The 16,471-nt window shown below is 62.0% G+C and overlaps 2 protein-coding genes across 4 annotated transcripts in view; one reads left to right on the top strand and one right to left on the bottom strand.

Moving 5' to 3' along the window:
• CHLSN (cholesin) overlaps positions 1 to 16,471 on the top strand; it is a 96,594-nt gene that overhangs the window by 53,422 nt on the left and 26,701 nt on the right. The window lies entirely within an intron of this gene.
• Positions 3,851 to 15,195, bottom strand: GPR146 (G protein-coupled receptor 146). 3 transcript variants are annotated; one of them, XM_027125552.1, is made up of 3 exons: positions 15,074 to 15,089; positions 8,852 to 12,477; positions 3,851 to 5,568 (listed from the first exon to the last, which is right to left on the bottom strand). In XM_027125552.1, the coding sequence occupies exon 3, from the start codon at positions 5,560 to 5,562 to the stop codon at positions 4,567 to 4,569; it is 996 nt and encodes a 331-aa protein (XP_026981353.1). In that variant the 5' UTR covers positions 5,563 to 5,568; positions 8,852 to 12,477; positions 15,074 to 15,089; the 3' UTR covers positions 3,851 to 4,566. The 3 variants fall into 3 exon arrangements, with proteins under 3 accessions (XP_026981353.1, XP_026981350.1, XP_026981352.1); XM_027125549.1 differs by lacking the exon at positions 15,074 to 15,089 and adding an exon at positions 13,957 to 15,014; XM_027125551.1 differs by lacking the exon at positions 8,852 to 12,477 and having other exon boundaries at positions 15,074 to 15,195.

Raw genomic sequence — 16,471 nt, 5'->3', positions numbered from 1 at the left:
TTTCTTGCTTTCCGGTGAAGAGAGATGCCCGAGGCCAAATCTCTAAGGAACCCTGACCCTTCGTGTGACCCTCTGTAGATCTGGAAACTTCCTGTGTGCACAGGTGACGGGCAGTCCCCGCGGGGCTGGCAGCTGGCCAGCGTAAGCAGGCCCCTTCCCGTTGCACCAGTCGCTGTTGCCTCTTTCTCGATAAAAAGTTTTTCTACAAAAGCTCCAGCACTTCTTACACGTCCACATCCCCTGACTGCTTTGCTCGCTCTTTACCTTCCTGCTGTGGCTCGGCCCCTGCGTGCAGTGCTCTGCCTTAGAGACCCGACTGCTGGAGGTCAGAGATTCGGCACGAAGTCCAGTGTCGGGCTGCCCCCGTAAAAGCCGGGCCCCATGGGCTCAGTGCCGCCGGGGGCTGTGCGTGTGCGTGTGCATGCGCACGCGGAGCGGCACGCCATGGACTGAGCTCACCTCCACTGCTGTGAGGGCGTGTCTTGTAAAAGCAGGATTTGCTGTGAGTCCTGAGAGCCCCAAGGCTCCTGGGCCAGAGCATCTGCACAGCCCGACTTCTGAAGGAAACTCCGGGACGCGGATGGGGCCTCCTCGTCTGGGGTCAGCGCTTCACGCTGTTAGGAGCTGCCCGGGGCCAGTCCCGCAGGCCCGCCTGCACAGAGAGTGAAGGGCCGTGGCGGCCACTGGAGGGCGCCCCGCGAACACGCCTGCTTGGAGGCTGGCAGTCGGTCACCCAGCCGCCTGTTGTCCTGCTTAGAACCTAGAAGCGCAGTCCATCAGTCCATCGGCGACCTGCCTCGTGGGCTCACGTGGTGGTGAGGGCGGGCGGTTTTGCAGTGGCCCTGCCCCCTCTCCCCATGGAACAGCTGAGAAACCCACAGGCGTGAAGGAAGCGCTGGGTTCTCAGTGTCCAGGGCAAGGAGTGCTGACAGATGGCACAGCCGTGTGAGCAGCCCTCCGAGGAGCCCTGGCCTCGCGGGAGCCCTGAGCGAGGCCAGTGGGTGTCTGTCCCCTTTGGAGGGTTGTGTGCGTGACGTGCAGAGCGGGAGTGAGATGCTCTGTCACCGTCTGTACCGCGGCTTTGGCCCCGCAGTGACGCAGGCATGTGGGATCCGACCTCCGTTGGCCCCGTGGACGCACCGTGGGCCCTTGGACGGCTCGGCAGCTGACCCGCGTAGGACTTACGGGCCCCACGGCTGCGGGCGTCCAGACCCACGTGGTGCAGGGTCAGCTGTGAGGAGGACGGAGGAGCCACGGAGTAACTGAAGAGGCTGGGGTTTAAGTCACGACAGGAAAAACCTGTTTCTGTGATACTTTCTGCTGCTTGCCGACATGTCACACACCCCTGGAAATACACACAGAAGAATTCAGAAGTTGGCTGATAACGAGCAAATAATTTGATCTTCAAGCCTGTGAGTCGTCTTCAGCAGTTTCCTCTTTCTCAGGCACAGGCCATCTGGGCGGACGTAACACGTTAGAAATGACAAAGCCCCCAAATTTCCCAGCTGACTTTAAACTCAATAGCTTGATGTGTAGTTTAACTTCTGATTCCTGGTTTATCCTTTGTCAAGTGCCTTTTAAAAAAAAAATGTATTTATTTATTTATTTTTGGCTGCGTTGGGTCTTCGTTGCTGTGCGCGGCCTTCTCATTGCAGCGGCTTCTCTTGTTGCAGAGCACGTGCTCTAGGCGCGCGGGCTTCAGTAGTTGAGGGCATGCAGCCTCAGTAGTTGTGGCTCACAGGCTCAGTAGCTGTGGCGCATGGGCTTAGTTGCTCCACGGCATGTGGGATCTTCCCGGACCAGGTCTCAAACCCATGTCCCCTGCATTGGCAGGCGGATTCTTAACCACTGCGCCACCAGGGAAGCCCCTCAGGTGCTTTTTATAATGGAACAAATGTTTGATGTCTTGATGTATCTGCTACAATTAGCAAAAGATCCCGTTTCCTACACTAAATTTTATAACCTTCATGAAATAAATTCAAGGTTAAACTCACCTTTGGGATCTTAAATAATGGAGCATGGCAAGTAAGGTAGGTGACCTTTTGTCTACTGACAAAAATAAGATCGTTAACTTTAAAATCATAGTCAAGAAGTGTCAGCAGACCTTAGAACATAAGCTGGAAAACTTCTGGTATCTTGCAAATGCATTTGAAGAATATAGGACTGGTAAGTTAAGAAAACAGGATTGAGGGGACTTCCCTGGTGGTCCAGTGGTTAGGATTCTGCTTCCACTGCAGGGGGCATGGGTTCAATCCCTGGTCAGGGCACTAAGATCCCACATGCCGTGCGGCCAAAATAAATAAATTAATTAAAACACACAGAGAGATTAAAAGAAAAGGACTGAGTGTACCCTTCACCTTGGCTTTTTCCAAGTAGCTCCTCCTTCTCTTCTAAGTGGCTCGAGTCCACGGCCACACCACCCCGAGCCCCCAAATCAGAAGGGCTCAAAAGTTCACTGCAGCGTTTGGCAACGTGGCAGGAGTACTGGGAATCAAACCAAACATACTGGGACAGCAGGAAGTGACCGAGGTGAATTCAGCATGAGATCGTCAAGCAAATGTCCACAGAAAGTAGGTTCTGTGTTGTGGCACCAGCGGCCGAGGCAAAGGTGGGCTTGTGCCCTGAGGTGCGGGGGCCCTGGGGGGGGATCTGAGATGCAGCAGAGGGGCCTGCAGCTGAGACCCCACTATGTCCCTCTGTCACCAGTAGAGGTGGACGCCGGGACAGGGGAGGGACAGAAACGCATGGCTGCTGCTGTCTGACGCCTCCCCACCCAGGAGGCCCCCAGAGACTAGACAGCTTGCGACCAAAGCCACTGAGAAATTGATCAGAAATAAAGTGATTTCAGGCCCCCCGTCCTGTTTGGGGAAGACCAGCTGGGCTGAGCGGTGCAGGACTGCAGGCAGAGATCTGGGCGCTGGGGGTTTACCTTTTCCCAGGAGCCGTGGGAGCAAAGAGCAGAAAGGGAAGCGGGGTGTGGGGGGGGGCTTTTATTCTCAGCTCCCACGGGGCTGCCGTACCTGCCGGGACCCTGTGGGGCGCCCTCAGCACAGCCCACTGCTGGGGCAGCTGCTGGAGGAGCCGAGGGGATGGGGAATTTGAAGACAAATCCCACCACAGCCCGGGGCCCTGGAGGCAGCTGTGCTCTTGTCACCGACCGGAGCCACCCAGACACCTCTTCAGTCCCTCCCTCCCCATCCCCGAGGTTTACTGTCCAGAACCATCCCCAGGGCCACGTCGGGCAGGGTGGGGACCATCCCCGGCATCCAGTGTGTGTCTGTGCTTTTCTGCACAGGCTCTTCAGCCGGGAGGGGAAACAGTCTGCACGTAGAAAAGCACTGCAGCTCACTCAGGGCTCAATTTCCCAAGAGACTGGGACCAAATGGGGCGATTTCCCCGGTAGATGCCACAGAAAAGAGCCAGCCTCCTCCTCGGGGCAGCTGGGTGGTCAGAAGTGCACATGCATGTATTTATGTGGCAGAAGCCCAGGGGCTGGGGCAGCGCCCACCATCACATTCATCTTTCCTCAGAAAGGTACCCTCGTACCTTTGCTGCGAACTTGAAAAACGAATCTTTGTTTCTAGGGAGTTTGGGGGTTTCAGAACTGAGGGTCAGAGGGTTGTGGGGCAGTAATTTCTTCATGAAGACTTGGGGTGGGGGAAGGGAGGCTCCTCTGCGCCCCGCCCCGTCTGGTCAGGTCATCTGGTCTGTACCGTCTCGTCTGTCTGTCCCGGGAGCAGGCAGCACCCTTGTGGCCCCAGTGACGCCCGCCTGTCCAAATCCCTCTTTCCCGTCGGCAGTCCCATCGGCTTTCGGGTCAGGTTAGAAATCCTAACAGCACTTTTCTTCCTTCAGTTTATTTACTTCTGTGCGCTTTGGGGACTTGTTTAGGACAGACCCACGCAGGCCCAGCGACAGTGGACGTGACCCGGGGGCACACCTAGGGTCAGGAGAGGCCCCGTCCGGACTCTTCGCCCACCACGTCCACATGGACGCAAGTCGCCAGCAGCTCCGGCCCCGCGAGCCCACCACCCACCCATCCCCCGAGTGCGCTTCCGTGTGTCTCCTTCATTTTAATACCTTCTGACTTTCCTACCAAACGTCTCTTCATACACAACAAAACAAGAGGGAGGGGGGATGGAGTATTTTAACAATACAAAGTATAAATAGTGGCGTTAGATTCTCATCACTCATTTGAAAGCCAGACGTGAGGCTGAGGGAAGCAGGCTGCTGCAGGCGTGGACCAGAAAGGCGCCCGTAGGAGACAAGCACACACCCTGCGGGCGGCCAGGTACCCCGATGGCCCAGCTCATCCTCACGCCTGGCACCTGCTGCTCGGACATCACGGCCTCGGCCTGAGGGTGGCTTCTTGTGGGGGACTCGCCTGGCTCTGCCTGGTCTCCTGGGGAGAGGGAGGGAGGGAGCGGGTGATGCAGGGCCAGCAAGTCTCCTGGACGCGGGGAGGGGGGGAGCAAGCAGCGGGCGCGGGGGACCCGGTCCCTGCGGGCTGTGCCTTCTGCCACGCGCCGTCTGCCCCTCGGTTGGCCGAGGCCCGTGGAGCAGCGTCTACGCCATCGCCGGCTGTGCCCCCGCTTCGTCCAAGGAGCAGCTCTGGGGCCCACGTTGCAGCTTCTTCATCAGCCGCCGGAGTTTGCCGGGGAAGTTTCTGTCCATGTGGCGGTAAAGAAGCGGCACCACAGCACTGCTGGCGAAGGCCAGGAACCTGGACAGGTCCTTGGCGAGGAGCAGCGCCCCCAGGTGGTGCCCGTCCGCTGGCCTCCCCCGCGCAGCCAGGACCGTGCGCCCCAGGAGCGTCAGGTAGTGGGGCGTCCAGAGCCCGAACTGCACACACACGGTGGCCACCAGCAGCCTGTGCGCCGAGGGGTCCGGCTGGCCCGCGTCCCGGTCGAGTGGCGTGTCCTCCTTCCGGATCCGCGTGAGGAGCACGAGCGCGTACAGCACGGCCAGGACGGGCACCAGGTACCCGCTGAGCAGCATGATGGCGTCGGCCGCCTCCGTGTGCCGCACCTGGGAGCACTCGGCCAGCCTGGCAGCCACATGGCCGCAGATGTAGAAGAGCAGGGAGGAGAAGCCGGTGAGCAGGGCACCGCCCCACACGAAGCCGCACACGTGCCTGGTGTTGTAGACGCTCGACATGTAGGTGCGCGGCAGCGCCCGCTCGATGTAGCAGTCGAGGGCCAGCAGCGCCGTGGAGTACAGGGTCACCAGCGCCGCCACGTTGAACAGCACCAGCAGCGTGACGTGGACCTCGCTGCCCGCGTCCCACACGGCCCAGCCAGCAGCGCCGGGGCCCAGCAGGTGCGCAGGCGCCAGGGCGCCGAGGACCAGGCCAGCCGCGGCCATGTTGGCGAAGTAGACGTCGGGCATGGTCATACCGCCCGGGTCGTGCAGGTTGACCAGCAGCAGCAGGGCATTGTAGCCGAGGCCGAGGGGGACGCCGACAAGCAGGTAGAGCAGCGAGAGGACAGACAGGGCCCGCTGGACGTGCTGGCAGGGGAGCTGGTCCTCGCCGCCCGTGCCGTTGAGTGGGCAGCTCCACATGGCGGGCTGTGGGGAGAGCAGCGCGTGAGTCCTGCCCTCCACCGGACCTGGGCCCCTCCCTGCCCCCTGAACCAGCTGGGACGGCCAGAAACTGCCGCATGCGTGTTTTCTGTGGTCGCAAGGTGGCGTGGCTGGAAGCTGTGAGGACCCTACTGGCCGCGGGAGCCTCCCTGGCCCCGTTTGCCAGGGAAACGTACAGCTCTTGGAGCCGTAACGTGCCTGCTGTCACCTTTTGGTGACGGGTGGTGACTGGGTGGGCCACGGCGACAAAAGCCTGGAGAGGAGGGGGTGGACCCGGGGCCTGGCCTCCCGCGGCCCCGCCAGCCCCCTCGGTGGGAGCTGCAGCCCTGCCGGCGCATCCCTGGTTTCCCACATCAGTCGCGGAATCCTGCGATCACCCTGCTCCACCCTCCCCGCCGTCCTGTGTCTGGGCCGAGGCGTGCCGGGTCGGGGTAACGCAGGTCCCGAGCTGCTGCCCTCCTGCCGGCTCCGTCACATCTGGGAGGGGCACGGCCGCTGCAGGGACACGGGTCCTCCCTCCAGAGCCCTGGGGTCAGGGGAGCCGGCGGGCACTCCAGGCAGGTGACACGCCCTCGTGGGGTCCTCGGAGCCCTCTGCGTCCTCTTCTTGCCGACTCAGTGCTGGCTCGCTCTCTCCCATCTCTGTTCCAAATGCCTGCAGGCTCCTGCCTGCTGAGCCACGGCCTGAAAAGTGGCTGGGGGCCGGGGAGCCGGTCCACCAGAGCGGCCTGTGCATGCTGTGACCAGCCTGCGGCCTGGTCCCCCTCCACTCCGGCCTCACATGGCTCGCAGGGCGTCCAGCGGCCCCTGGGCCTCAGTCCCTACCCTCCTGCCGTCCACACACTCTCTCTCTCCTGCCATGCCTGCCCTGCCTCACTCCGGGCCCCACGTCTCCTGGTGCCTGGGCCACATCTCTGCATGCGTGGGCGTCCATCTGTGGGTTCTCGTGACGCCCCTCCTCCCAGGGCGGGTGCAACGGCTCTTCCCTCTCTGTTTCCAGCCAGTTTGAGGCGCGAGGGTTGTGTCTGGAAGGACCAGCGTGTGGGATGGGCAGCCCTGCCCTCTGGCTCCCCCCATGGCCCCACGGCGGGTCCGCTGGCGCCCCCGCCCCTCCTGGGGGTCCCCATCCATGTGGAGGGCGGGCTCAGCCAGGGGAAGTCAACTGAGCAGAGGTTCTCGGAAACCAAGGACAGAAGGGGGGCCCTGTGGGCTCGTGGGCCACGGCCAAGGAGGGCAGGGGGAGCGCTGTCGGAGGAGGGGCAGAGCTGCTGCCAGGGGCCCTGCCCTGGCTGAAAAATGGCTCCGTTCTTGGGAGGTGGTCACGTGGAGTCAGCCTACTGAGAATTTCCTTCACACACTCATGTGCTCGTACGGCCGGCTCTCTCGACCCGAGAGGGGCTGTGAGTGTCTCAGGAGTCAGTGCCGGGTTTTAGATTAAGAACCTGCCCGAGTTTGTGTTCCGGCAGTTCATAAACACAGAACTTAGAAACCCTGCCCCATGAGCTACAAGCAGCTCTGTGTGCGTCCTCTTAGTTATGAACCGTGAGGACACTTCTGATTGCAGGTGCAGATCGCGAGCTCAAAGTACCAGTTTGCACTTGCTTTCCGTCCATCTTTGCTTCTTGTCCCTACGTTCTTCCTGGAGGCCCCTGGTCTCCAGGTGTCATTCAGAGGGCCCAGGGCAGGGACACCTGCTGGGGGGGCCGCCCCATGCACAGAGGAAGGTGCCTGGCGTTTTCTGAAGTGGGGAGGCCCATCCTCACCTGCGTGGGCACGCAGAGTGAGAAGAAGGGAAGGAAGCAGACGAGTGACACCGCTGGCACCGAGGGGACGTGTCACTGGGACACTTGCAGGCCGTGGGTGGGGGGCCACCCGGCTCAAGACTGCGCGGGCGGTGCCTGTGGGCTTGCAGGGGAGCTGGGGGATCTCATTTGGGGACGCTTGGCACGTGGCACTGTGACACCCCCAGACCTGCCGAGCGGCAGTGAGCCTGGCGGGAGAGCAGCGGTCGTGTTGGGAAGTGACTGCCCGCCCCGGTGGCAGGGCAGCCGGTCAGGCCCGCTCAAAGCCCAGCCAGGTATCCCGAGGACGGTGGTGGGGGCGGCCGTCCTGCCCTGTCCAGGTCCCGGTGCTACTCCTGCAGGGTGCCCTGCCCTGCTGGCTGCAGACTGGCCCTGCCTCCCCCCCTCGCCGCCTGCGGTCCCCCCACTTCCCTTTGTGCTCTGGTTTTGCAAGTGCAGGAATCTGGGAACAAGACCCTCCTCCCCACCCCCGCACCCCCAGGCCCTGTGAGGAGGGGGCCTGAGAACAATGGCTTGGCTCACCCCCTCCACAGGGCTGGGCTGGGCTGGGCTGTCTTTCCAGTTACCAGCTCTGTTCACTCCCTTCCCGAGAAAGAGGAACTGGAACGGCTGCCAGCGCAGAGACCAGGATTCCAGGAAGGGCCCTCTCTGTGGTCCTGCCCCTCCCAGAGGCAGGAGAGAAGAGGCCAGGTAGGCCCTGAGTGGCTGGGCTCCTTCTCCCCGGTGTCTCGGTGGGCTGTCCCTGGTGGTGCCGAATGTGGAGCGTTTGGCGCTTTTCATTCTGAAAGCTGCCACATTCTCCCCAAGTGGCAGGATTAATAATCCAACTTCTGACGGCCCGTCACCTGCTGCAGTCCTCTCAGCTCCAGGGGTCAGCGCAAGCAAGGACCCCAGTGGCCTCTTGTCCAGGCTGGCCTTAGGAACAGGCTGGTCCTGTCGCCCTGTCCTTGGGGCCTACCTGACACCTCCTGGTCAGAGCTGCCCGCGCTGCTGCCCGCTGGGCCCCTCGATGCTCCCGGGCCTGCCAGCTCTGCCCCGTCCTCCCAGCTCTGTCCTGTCCTCCCGGCTGTCCTGTCCTCCCGGCTCTGTCCTGTCCGGCTGCCCTCCCGCCTCGCCTCCTCCGGGCCCACCTCCAGACTCGCTGGCCGGGGTGGCCACCTTCCTCTCATGCTTTCGCTGTGCCTCCACTCTCCAAATCTCCCCCATGCCTCCTCCGGCACCAGCACCCAGTTGCAGCGCCCACACCAGGTCTCGTCCACAGCCCCTTCGTCAGACGAGACACCAGGAGTGGCCCCGACCTCCTGTCCTCCCACGGGACTGCACCCAGGGGCCCTCCGCGGACTCCCACTCCTGCCAGCCCGGCTGGGTCCCGGTTCCATGCCCGAACCTCTCTTCTGCCTGGTTGGGATCCTGGCCTCCTCCCAGGGACCCTGCCTGACTTCCCTCCGCTGGGCCCAGGGAACATACAGGTGTGTGCGCGGTTGCCTCTCTTCTGCGGCAGGCGTGCCGAGCCAGGGCTGCAACCAGCCTCGGTCCACAGAGCAGGGCTGCGCCTGACGCGTGCAGGCGTGTTGCCTCGGGGATCACAGCGATGTCAGTGGGAGGACCGCCGAGCCCTGATCATCTGCTCGGCCGGCGTGTGGCCCTGGGCCGGGGGAGCGGGCTGGTCGGCACCAGTGTCCTGGCCCGGCAGAGAAGCGGAAAGCAGCTCCGCAGGCTGGGCCTGGCATGCGCCTCGGGCTGTCCGCGGTGGTCCCGTTACAGCTTTATCCTGTTTCTCCTATAAGGGGATTGATCACTGATCTAAAGGTGACTTGCATCCCCGCTGTCTTGTTTCTGATCATGCTCCTGAAGCAGCAGCCTCGGCCCTGCCAGCACGGCGGCTTTCACCGCGTCCGCTCCCCTGCCTGGTCCCGGCGTGGCTGCTGTGCGGTGGGCGTCTGGCCAGTCTTGTTCGAGGGGATGGAGAGGTCTTTAGCTTCGGGCCAGGGTGGTTCCAGGCTTGGGGCCAGCAGTGGAGAGGAGAGAGGAGGGTGGCCAGCCTGGCAGAGCAGAGAGTACCTCGCCCGCGGGAGGGCACCGCCGGCCTGAGACTCCAGGGTGGAGGTCATCTCTGTGGGCGGGGGGCTCAGCTGGCTCAGAACGTTGCCCCTGACACTGAAGCACCTGCTCAGGGTCTTTCTCTGCAGGCTTGGCTGCATGCATGGCACAAGAGGGTAGCCTCAGGAGAGGCTGGAGCTCAAAAATCATGCTTTTTTCAGAGAATCTGAGAGGACCAGGAAGTCGGGCGGCGTTGGGCCCGATCAACGAGCTGGCCTGCGCGTGGCCTGCTGGGGCTGCTGCTTTCTGAGTGTGATGGGGACGCTCTCAGGCCTCCCTGCCCACCTGCTGCGTGTGCGGCACCGCGGGCTGAGGGAAGCCTTCAAGGGAACACAGCCGAGGTCACCACTGCCACAGCACAGAGGGTCCCCTCTCGGGCCCCAGTGGCCTTGCCCTCTGGAGTGAACCAGGCTGAGGCCCCAAGGCCAGAGGTTCACGGTCAGACAAGCTGGCATCCACCTGTGGTACCTGGGCAGCGGCACTGCCACTGACCTCAAGCTAGCCCATCGGAAGGGCATGGTGATAGGGCGGCCACCTCCAACGGGGCAGGCAGGGCGAGCCCTGCTCGGGGCTGCCGGACGTGGAAGTAGTGGTTTTGTCTCCACGGGAGGCCCAGGGCACGGAGCCGTTTCGGGGTTCTGTCCCACCGCACCCGTTTCTGAGGACTCAGCTGTCTCTAGAGCCCCCTCTCTTCCTTGACCCTCAACTGGAGTGAGTGTCATTCATCACAGATGTTCCCGTGCACAGAAGTACTGATAGTTTTCTTCCAAGACCCTCTCTGGGTTCCAATAATTATCTTTCAAGAAGACGTTCTCCCAGACTCTCCAACTTCCAGCCCCGGGAAGGCTCAGCCACCCCGTGGTCACGCTGTGTGCCCCTCGGGTGGGAGCTCCCCCGGCTGTGCTGGGCGGGAGGCTCTTTGGCGGGGTCGTCGGCATGGCACTGAAGAGCTGTCTGCTCCAGGCTCGGGCGGGGAGGAGCGGAGACACCACGAGAGGAAAACCCACGGCCGCCGGGCTCCAAGGTGCATGCTGACGTGAGCGCAGAGTGTGCGGCGCTGGCCGAGCACCCCAGGGCAGCTCTCCTGCTGTCTTCAATTCTGGAGAAGATGGTCCCTGCTCTGCTCTGGGCCCTGAGCAGGCACTTCCAGGATGTCTGCCGCTCTCTCTGGCACCCAGGAGGCCGTCGGATGGCCCTGTGGCCTGGGTGGGTACTGGAGTCACATGTGGGCCGAGAGGGTCTTGCGGGCTTAGTGTGGAGGCCCGCTCTAGGTGGGCGTGGCTGGGCCTCAGGGAAAGTGAGCTGACAGGCCAGCCTCTGCTCAGCGGCCCAGGAAGCCCTGAAGCCCAGGAGGGGCCGCGGTGTCCAGGGCGTGGGGGCAGCGCAGTGAGGCAGCAGCTCCCCCCCAATGATCGGTGACTGCGGGGCCCTGGCGGGGGACTGGCCACAGGCCTGGTCAATGGAGCGGAACAGCCGGGGCAGCTGTGAAGCGGTGCCCACCTGGGGACCTGGGGCCACGGGGCGCACGTCCAAGCCCTGCTGCACCGAGGGCCCTGCTTTTATACTTAGAGAAGGCAGCTCGGGTGCGCCCCCGGCCTGACTCAGTCCTCCCCTCGGAGGGACCCACACTGCCTGCTGAGAGCTCTTGCCCGAGGGCTGCGAGGGAACCGAGCAGTGGCCTGTGAACTGGGCCGAGGGGCCGAGACCGGGACTCCACGTGGCTGAGGACCGGGCTCCCTGGGCACCCTGCTCACAGCTGCCTGGCTTTGGTCCCTGGGTCAGGAGGTTGTCGCGAGGGCGGAGTACGTGCGGTCAGCGGATGAGCCTGGCCAGCCCCCGGCGTGCGCAGTGGGCTGCAGTTCCTCATCCTCCTCCACGGTCCGTTACTGCAGAGGAAGCTGCTGCGTGAACTCTCACTCAGACTCTCTGCCAACTGGCACGTGGGGAGAGGAAGCTGGCGGAGAGAGGACAGAGGGCTTGAGCGCGGGCACAGGCTGAGTGCGAGTTCTCACGGGGAGAGGCTGCGGGCCCCATCAGACCCCACATCACAGCTCAGGGTCCCTGGGACCCCACTAGGGCCTCGGTAACAACACAGGCGGCGAGTCTCTGGGGCTGCGCTCGCTGAGCTGGGGTCCCAGCCCCACGGGGCTGGTCTCCACCCCAGTGGCACCCCTGCTTACAGATGCTCCGCCGTCCCTTCTTTCATTCTCTGCTGGCAAGGACTGCACGTCAGTTGGGCTAGCTGCTGGAAGTGTTTTGAGGCCCGATGTCAGCGTCTTTCTTCCATGATTTTTTTTTTTTTTTAAAAAGAACCCAGAACGGTATAAACCAACCCTTCAAAAGTGAATGTCCACAGGTAACTAAAAACCTTGCTCAAATTCAGGGCTACAGTGCACGGTGATCTCTGTGGAAATTGGAGGATGCCAGGAGCACGTCAGAGCAGCAACCTGGCAGGGGGCGGGGAGCGGGCGGCTGTGGTGGGCAGGGGGTCCTGAGTGAGCGTGTGCGCATGCACGAGTGTGAGCGTGTGCACGCACACAGCCCGCAGAACCAGCTAACTCCCGTCCGAGGTCGCTGAACTTGTCCCACTGCACTCGTCTGTTCCCACCTGCCGAGAGCTCCCTGAAGGGGGAGCATTCCTTGATCCGTGCCCTGCAGCCTGGCTGGCTGTGTCCGGGAAGAGGAGGCCTGAGATGGTGTCACAGGCTTTTCCCCAAAGTGCCTGGGCAGTGCGGCTCGGCCTGGCTTTAGTCCTGGAGACCCGCGCGCACGGTAATACCTAGACTTCAGCTGAATGCTCTGGAGCCCTCAAAATGCTTTGAAAACGACTCCTGAATGTTTATTTCCTTTTGTAACAGTGGATAGAGGCTCTAGCTACAATTAACGTGCAGCTGGTAGGAGCCAGACGCTCCGGAAAGGCTGATGTTTTCATAGGTCTTCAATGTAGAGAGCTTACGCCTCTGATTCCTGTCACAGACGCTGCGCCTTCCTGGCTGTGATAAGAAACGGTCCATCATGTAGATGGGGTGTCCTGATTTTTGTAGCCTGTTGCTTTTTAAGGTTCTGAACCGAAGAGTGGTGAGTGTGAACCAGGCAGCCTGCCTCAGGCATAAACCGAGCTGCCTCTGGCTCTCCGTGGGAGAGAACGGCACGTCCGCCACTCGGGAAGGGCTGCAGGAACCAACGGCCCGGGACGCCCGCCCGGGCTCCCAGGCTCTTCACCCTGGGAGAATATGGGACACGTGTTCTCTTGTTTGTGGAGCTCTGGTTTCTTGCCTTTTTCTTGTCCACTGACTACCTTGGTTTGAGGCTAGTGCTCCTTCCAGGTAATCTCAACCAGGGGAAAACAGAAGCAGGAAGACTCGCTCAGAAATTCAATGGCCACACGGAGAACAGACCGGGCCTCCGCTCAGGCTCCGCAGCCCGGCACCCTGCTGGGCTCCCCCACCCCGCCCTGCCTCTCCCTGGTGTGCTCTTACCTGGGGGGTGCTCGGAGCCACAGATCTTATCGCTGCCCGTGGTTCTTTCCAGGGGAGGAACGCCCATTACACTTGGTGTAATAGCCTTCCTCGGTTCTCATTAAAACTGGAAACCTCCTAGGTGCGCTCCGCCCTCCCACCACGTGTGTGGGAGGAAGGGGACCCGCGGGGTCGCATGGGACAGGCGGCCCGTGCCCCCCTGTCCCTCCGCTACTCAAGGGGTGTTCTGTTGGCAGGTCTTGGGGGCCGAACTCGGCCCCTTGGCAGCATCACGTTCTAGCTTCTCAAATTAGAAAGTTTGCTTTTCCTCCCTACACTGAGTCCCTTCTGCTCTTTGATGCCTGGCTGGTGTTCTGGGGTCCCGGGCCTGTGAGACCCCGTGGACAGACGCAGCCTGGTGTGGCCCAGTCGTGCAAGAGGCTTGAGCCATAGAGCGCTGAGGAGCCGGCGGCGAGCAGGGGGAGGTAGCTGGGCGCTCTGCCGAAGGAGGGAGCAGTCTGGGTGTGTCCTGCGCAGAGCACAGCAGCCCTCACCCCAGACAAGCCCTGGGGTGCAACCTGCCGGCGGCAGGTTGTATTTTCAGGGTCCAGATGACATGCTAGGGCCTGGAGGATGGATGCAGCTTGCCCAAGGAGCACCTTCCCCTCCCCGCCCCGGAAAGCGGCCGGTCCGTCTTCCCACCGGCAATCATGCACGCGTGCTTCCTGGCAGGGATCTTTGCAAGCATGTCACTTTTTCGTTATATAATAGGTATAAGCAGCTCTCCGTTCTAACCTAAAACCCCACACGCCCACATCCGGCGGCTCTGCGTGCCTTTCTCCCGTCACCTGCCTGCCAGGGGCTTCTGAGTTCCAGGGACCCCAAGTCAGTGCAGAACTAATGCTGTGCTCGTCTCAGGGTGTTTCCCTACCCCCCAGGGAGGCAGGACAGCAGTGGTCAAGGGCAGGGCCCCCCCCAGCTTCCTCTCCGTGACTCGGCACAGTACACACTCACCAGATGAAGCTATGGTTTTTCAAAGCCTGTTATCTTAGAGAGGACTTCTTCATTTAGGAAGATACTAGAGGTTCCGGTGTGGGGAGCTGGACCCTGCAGCGGGTCATGGAGTGTGTGGCCGTCCCCTCAGCATAATTTTCAATAGGGCCTCTTTTCCCTCTCAGTGGCGCCCTGGTGGGGAGCCAGTTGCGACGGTAGTGTTAGCGTCTGGTCCCCCTTACGCGTGGGCGGCCTGGAGCATGGTCAGAGTCTTCGTGTTCACACTTTCACGTCTGCAGAGGCCTGGAAAGCAGGCTGCTCGCCCCCGGGTGACTGAAGGCCAGCCCCGCTAGATGCTGCAAACAGAGCGGGGAGGAGGGGGCCGCTGCTCGCAGAGGCACGGGGAGCTGGTTGTCGGCAGGTGGCCTGGAGCTGCCAAGTGAGCGCACATCCAGCGATGGGGGAACAGTCTGTCAGGTCCAGACGCACCCTCTGTCTCCCCAAAGCCCGGACAGACTGCGACACTGAGACCAGGGCCCCACTGAGACCATGAACCCGGCTACCGTGTTCATGTCATTAACTTGGTGTTGGGTTTCTGGTCCTGGGTAGATGGGCGCTCAGAGGCTGGGGCACTGCCTTCTTCTCAAGTTTTGAAGGAGCCTTATGCCCAGGGGTTTTTATCTTTTTATCAAGTGTCCTAGACCATTAACGACACTTGATATTTCCATTTAAACGTTGCTCCAGAAGTTCCTAAGATTTTGTAATCATAAAAGGGGACGAAAGTTACAACCACGGTGACCCAGGAGCAGGCGGTCGGTCCCCGGCAGGACATGTGAGGAGCCGGCGGTGTTGCTGAGCCTCCTACGCGGCCAGCAGCTCTCAGCTGCCCCGGACAGGTGAATGACCGCAGGGCAGCGGCCCCGGCCGGCTGGGCTCTGCACGGCTGGAGGGCAGCCACAGGCGGGGACAGCGCTCCCACCCGCCGGGGGACAGTGCCCGGGCGGGGCCGAGGGGACCCGAAAGTCAGAGCTCAGAGCGGAGCACCGGCCCCGGGCCGCTGCTTCCCGTGCTACTGCCGCGCGGGCCGAGACCCCGAGTGTGCCCATCCGCCCCCGCCCCGCGTTCGGCGCCCACTCACCGGCTCGCTGGGCCGCGGACCGCGCAGTCGCCGCGAGGGGGGCAGCTCGGGGCTCCGAGAGAGGCGGCGGGGCTGACGGCGCGCACGCCGCGCGGGCCTGTGTACACACGTGACCGCGCCGCTCCCGCCCCGCCCCGCCCCGCCCCGGGAGTCCGCCCCGCCCCCGGGGGCGCGCCGGTGGCCGGCCGAGGTCCTGGGCGGGCCAGATTGCTGAGTCAGAACGCGCTCTAATCCGCAGGGGACGGACACCCCGCCCTCGGAGGTTGTAATCGGGGCCTGCCAGGCGCACCTGCTCCTCTTCCCCAAGTGTGGTTGCTGGCTCCAGGTTCACCTCCTACTTCCTGGCCTGAGGAATTTCTTTGTAAACAACTGGCCGCAGGAAAACCATTTAAAGAGACAGTGCACTGTTTGCAGCCTCATTAATTCCGTAGCTGCTGTTCTAATTGGGTGTTGGGAAAGTTACAGAACAAGGTCGTTTTCTCTGCTCTAAGGCTTGTGCTGTAATAGTGCTCCTGGCAACGCGATCTGGCTCCAGAGCTAAGAACATTTCTGAAAATCCACGTGTGCTGTGTGACCAGGGGTGGACGGAACAGGAATGATGGGAATAGTAACCAAGGCTGGCCCTGGGTGTCATGGTCCTGCCGGCTGGGCTCAGGGCTCCACCTTGGGCCATCCTGCTTGACAGGACAGCTTCCTGACCAAGGGATCGGAGAGGGAAGTTGGGGGTCAGCTGGGGGACCAGACTGCCTCTCGCTCTCTGTCAGGGTCATGTACAGACCCCTGGGGCCCCCACCCTCCCCTTGGCCCCGTTGTCATTACCGTAACTTGCTCGCCATGCCAACACCAGGTCTTTGTGGCAGCAGGCAGGCATCCAGCCGTGGGAAGGGCTAGTCCCGTCAGTCAGCCGGCACTGACATCCAGCAGCGAGGGACTACGGGCTGTGTGCCAGCTTCTGTTCTGGGCCCTCAGAGCAGCCTTTCAAGGTATGTGCGCCATGTTTCATCAAGTCGGAGACTCCGTGCGCGCTGCGCACGCCAAAACGTTATGGACCGCTACAAGAAAACAGTCGGACGCTGTCTGCTGTAAGAAGCGTGCTGCTCTTAGGGTCGTCAAAGTGAGGAAATGCGCCTTACCATCAAGGGAGCACGGCGCCCTGCTCATTTTAAATTGTACTGAGGTTCAGAAAACTTACGCAGCGTGCCGGGGTCATGCAGCAGAGTGGAGCCAGAATTTGCCCTCAGGTGGTCTCTGCTTTCTCCATCAGGGCTTGGGACTTTGCGTCGTCCTAGCGATCTGCCTAAGACGTGTTGTTGTCTACTTTTTTGAAAGGCCTAGGACCCCAGAATTCCTGGTCAGAGTCCCCGGAATGCCAGGCTCAACAAGGTCTGCCCACGGGTG

This window comes from Aethalodelphis obliquidens, unplaced genomic scaffold (genome assembly GCF_003676395.1).
Source record: "Aethalodelphis obliquidens isolate GAN/ISIS:26980383/991018 unplaced genomic scaffold, ASM367639v1 scaffold30, whole genome shotgun sequence".
NCBI classification, from domain to species: Eukaryota; Metazoa; Chordata; class Mammalia; order Artiodactyla; family Delphinidae; genus Aethalodelphis; species Aethalodelphis obliquidens.
Note: the sequence above shows the minus strand (reverse complement) of the source record. Positions and strands in the feature narration are given on the sequence as shown.

What these genes read in the sequence shown, in the direction of transcription:
- GPR146 (XM_027125551.1), bottom strand. Translation starts at nt 5,562, where the DNA reads ATGTGGAGCTGCCCACTCAACGGCACGGGCGGCGAGGACCAGCTCCCC.